The following is a 4,122-nucleotide window of genomic DNA, read 5'->3' as shown; positions in this document are numbered from 1 at the left end:
GTGCCGTCAGCACTGCCATCCGTACTGTGTCAGTGCTAAAAGGAGATGTGGAAGAGAATCCCCGCCCCTTTCTGCAGAAGTTACGCTGAAGCGCCGCGGGTCTCACTCTGGCAAAACGCTTGGCGCTGAGCGTGATGTTGTATGACAAAAACGTGTTGTTCGCGCGTTGGGTGTGAAGATGCCCCCACCCTGAAGCCACTGGTTCCAGCCCGCCAGGGTTCCAGCACCATGGAACTGCTTGCATCTGTCCAGGCGGCGGCGTGTCCATTCTCGTCCGTGAGGGGCTGCGGGCGGGAGCAGGACCGGCCCTTGTCGCCGGCATCGAGCTTGCGCAAGCGACCAGCCACCCAGAGACAAGAATAAAACTGACGGTGTCGTCGGCGTATCTCCTTCCCTCCTCTGCCAAGAGTATGAAGGTGGAGGAGTCGGATGGGCAGCTCTGCGAGGACGGGCCACAACTAATAGGGCAAAGACACCAACGCACACAGTGAGGCTTGGGAACGCAGCATCCCATCAGGCTCCCGTGGCGATATCTTTGCGCAGCGGTGCATTGAGAATGTACCCCAGTTCATAAACGCCGGAGAGCGCACGAGGTACACCGAACAACAGGGCAGTTTAACATCCGACATCGCCCTACCTGAAGACTGTGTCGTCGCCCACTGGGGAGCACAGCCCTCACCGGACAGTGATCCCTGCATGACCCTCCTTGATGCTCTGATCGGAGACGACGCACCCGCAGTGGTTCCGAGGCCTAACCGGAAATAATTAACATGGAAGAAAACGGATTGGAATAAGTAAAGCGGGAATACCAAACAATTCGACAGAATCCCGCAAGAATTAAACAAAATGAACGGCACAGAGAAGCACATTGCATCCGGAATACAGAAATCCACCAAGGCAACTGTCCAGGCAGGAAACCGCCAGTCGTCCCCCACTCTGGACCCCAGAGCTGGCGGAGCCGGACTGCGACATCGCCGCCGCACCCCATGCAGAACGCAGTCAGCGGCTCAAACTCCGTCACAGAGAAGTGCTGCGCGAAGTACCCAAAAGCCGCTGGCGCACGCTCCTCTCCAAACTCGAGTCCGCGGACGGTAACAGCCGGCAGATAGTACGCCGTGCGTATGCCACTCGCTCCCTGAGCATGCCAGCCATGAAAGCAGATGGCCCAATGCTCAGCAGACACCGGAACGTCGGCCACACAAAGCCGTGGGCGGCAAAAGCAACACGGCACCCAAATTCCTGCCCGCCGCCACCGATCCTGACGAATGCGAGAAACTTCAGCCCAATGAACATGGCAGAGCTGAACCGAATCCTACGACTGTTGCCCTTCGGACCGGCGCCTGTCGCCGACAGAATGAATGGAAAGTCGCTGCGCCATCTACGCCGTGTAGCGAAGCGTGCTGTCCCCGGTTGTTCAATATACGCCTACGTATAGAAGCCGGCCGGCGGAATTGGCGACTTGGATTCATGACACCCTTCCCACCATTCTGGGGAGAACGGCATCAAAACACCCACTCACACCGACCTGTCGCGCTGAGCAGTTGCCTCGGATCGCTCATGTAACGTATTCGTGCCGCGCGCAGCCGAGACATCATCGAGTCCCAGTTGTCTCCACAGCCATCTGGCCTTCGGCCCAACAATTCCTCCCTCGACCAATTGCTGCACCTCAGGGCTGCCATGCACTGCAACGCTCCACAACACCGCACGCTGGCTGTCTTTGTGGACCACGCCCATGCCTTTGACACAGTAAACCATGACAAAATCGTTTTGGAAATGCAGCGACTGTCGGCAAACAATCACATCGTCGTGGTCTCCATCACGCTCACAACGACCCCCTGCTGCAATGTTTTTGTATTCAGGCAACGCCCCAGCACCGCGTGAAGGCGCGACATCATCGCCGGGGAGAAGGACGCCGCCGCAGTTCCCCAGTAGCAAATTATTGCCTCTGTGTCTTGCTAAACGCAGCCGCGGAAACAATACGGAAATAGAAGACATGCGGGCACACAGACACAAGAAACGCTGGGGCGCGGTACAGAAGCACAGCCAGCAGTGAGAAACCCAACAAACCAAATATAAGCAAAAAACATCAAAAGAGAATATTCCTAAAGTCTCCCCACAAATGAATTTCTGCGGGTGCGTGTTCTACGGCTATGTTTATATAATTCACTACACACAAAAACAGCATACGCTTCAGCGCACAATATCACGTCCTACTTTACGGTACAACAGAAAATCGAGCGCAACAAGGGCGACAGCTAAATCCCCTCCCACACAGTCGTCAGGAAACGGGAAAGAGTCGAACGAGCACTCGCTCAAAAACAGAAACAAGTCTATACAAACTACGAACAACGACACGGTCGGTGCAAGGGCAACAAGTGGTTTTGTTGCGCGGCAGCCATGGCGTCGCACCCTTCCCTCATCGACCAGGAGCACGCGCCTGCCAATTCCAAGTAGCGCACTTCAGAGAACGGCGTGATCAATCAATACGGCTCGCACTGGATGCACGGTCGAACAGGCTCAGAGCGTCTAAGCGGGTGTCACCAGCCACGGGCCGCGGCGCTGCGGGTGGTCGGTACGATGACGCAACGGTGGTGCCTGGGGCATACGACGATAACGTCACGTCGTGGGGCTTCTGTGTCTCTTCGTCACCATCCTCGTCATCGCGCAGCAGTGCCTCCAGCCCACCACGCCGCGGCTCGCGCAGCCCCTGCCAGTGGCGGTCCTCCGCGTACCACACAACGACGCTGTACACAGTGACCGCAAGCACCACAGTCGTCAGCAGCAGCACAATAGCCACGTACGCCCTCGCACCGCCGTCGCTCGGCGCAAGGTGGTTGGCCGCGCTCACCGCGCACAGCGCCGCAAGGAGCACAAAGTCCGCCGCGTGCATCACCGTCAGAAAGGCCGAGCGCATCATGTTCGTGAAGGCAACCACGCCCGCACCCGCAAGCAGCACAGCAGCCATGCAGAAGTACTGGACGTGGCAGCCTCCCACGGGCGGGTGCACAGCAGCAATCAGGCACACCACACACAGCGCCGACAGCCGAAACACGCACCAGTACACGTGGCTGCCCCTCATGTTCGTCAGCATGCCGCCGTACATCCGCTGCTGCGCCGCGGGGTGCCAATACCCGACGGGGTACAGCAGGCGCTCATGCAGCGGCTTCCTCGAAAACTGCCAGTACCTCGTGAAGCTCGCGCCCGTGTGGCGGGCAATCAGGTAGCACACGCCAGCAGGGAACGCCACACCGTACAGCACGCCAACAACTCCAATCACGCGGTGCTGCACGCGGGCGTCGGGCATCGCCAGTGCAAGCACGGAGCCGAAGAAGATGCCGAGGTGCATCGCGTGCGCCACGACGTACGTCAGGCTCGGGAAGCGCATCGCCGCCCACGCACTCGCCGCGTCCACACCGCGCCACCGCTGGAAGGCCGCCGTCACACCGCAGTGCACGCACCCGAACACAGCGGCGAGCAGCGCGTTGCCCACCACCATCCACACTGGGTCAAGGGCAGCGAACACCGACAGGAAGTACGGCAGCGCAGCGGTGCTCGCACGCTCCTGCGCCGAGGCGCACGACATCCTCGCGAACACGCCGAGCGCCTGCATCTCCAGGACGGAGCCCAGCCCGCCGGTCACCACCACCGCAACAGCCGCCGCACCCGCAACAACGCCGGTGACCGCCGAGAGAGCGCTGGCTGCGGCGGGCAGCGTGTCAAACCTGATCGTGAAGGAACCAAGCAGCACACCCTTGCAGCCGCCAGACACTGCCGCAGCGTCGCAGCGAATGACTATCGTCTCGTCGGCAGCAATGAAGTAACCGCGGTGCACGGGCACAGCCAGCTCCAGAACGGTAGACGGATTCGTCGCGTTGCGCACCCACGTCGCGTTGCTCAGCATCGCTCCCCACGGACCGCCAAACCCACTCGGCTGCGCCGTCGACACAGGCACGAAGCTCAGGTGCGTGCCAATCTGCGGGTCACTTGCCCAAAGAAACGGCGGCGGCAGCGCCACCATCAGCAGTGTCGGGACGGCGCTCCCACCGCCGCGGATGTCGTTCTGCGTCAGACTCCCACCAGCCGCCGTCGTCGTCACAGCAAGCGTCGGGCACGCCACGTCGC

At 60.3% G+C, this 4,122-nt stretch overlaps 1 protein-coding gene across 1 annotated transcript, besides 1 other annotated feature; it reads right to left on the bottom strand.

Moving 5' to 3' along the window:
• Positions 1–4,122: a sequence feature (areas not merged during assembly with more than two copies in the genome that could not be assigned to a particular haplotype).
• On the bottom strand, positions 2,477–4,122 carry Tc00.1047053510447.10 (dispersed gene family protein 1 (DGF-1), putative; the record flags this gene model as incomplete). Its single annotated transcript, XM_798153.1, has 1 exon — positions 2,477–4,122. A coding segment is annotated over one exon (1,646 nt), but the record flags the coding sequence as incomplete, so codon positions are not given.

Source organism: Trypanosoma cruzi, genomic scaffold, assembly GCF_000209065.1.
Source record: "Trypanosoma cruzi strain CL Brener 1047053516757 genomic scaffold, whole genome shotgun sequence".
In the NCBI taxonomy this organism is placed as follows: domain Eukaryota; phylum Euglenozoa; class Kinetoplastea; order Trypanosomatida; family Trypanosomatidae; genus Trypanosoma; species Trypanosoma cruzi.
The sequence above is the reverse complement of the archived record's forward strand: the minus strand, read 5'-3'. Positions and strand labels throughout refer to the sequence as shown.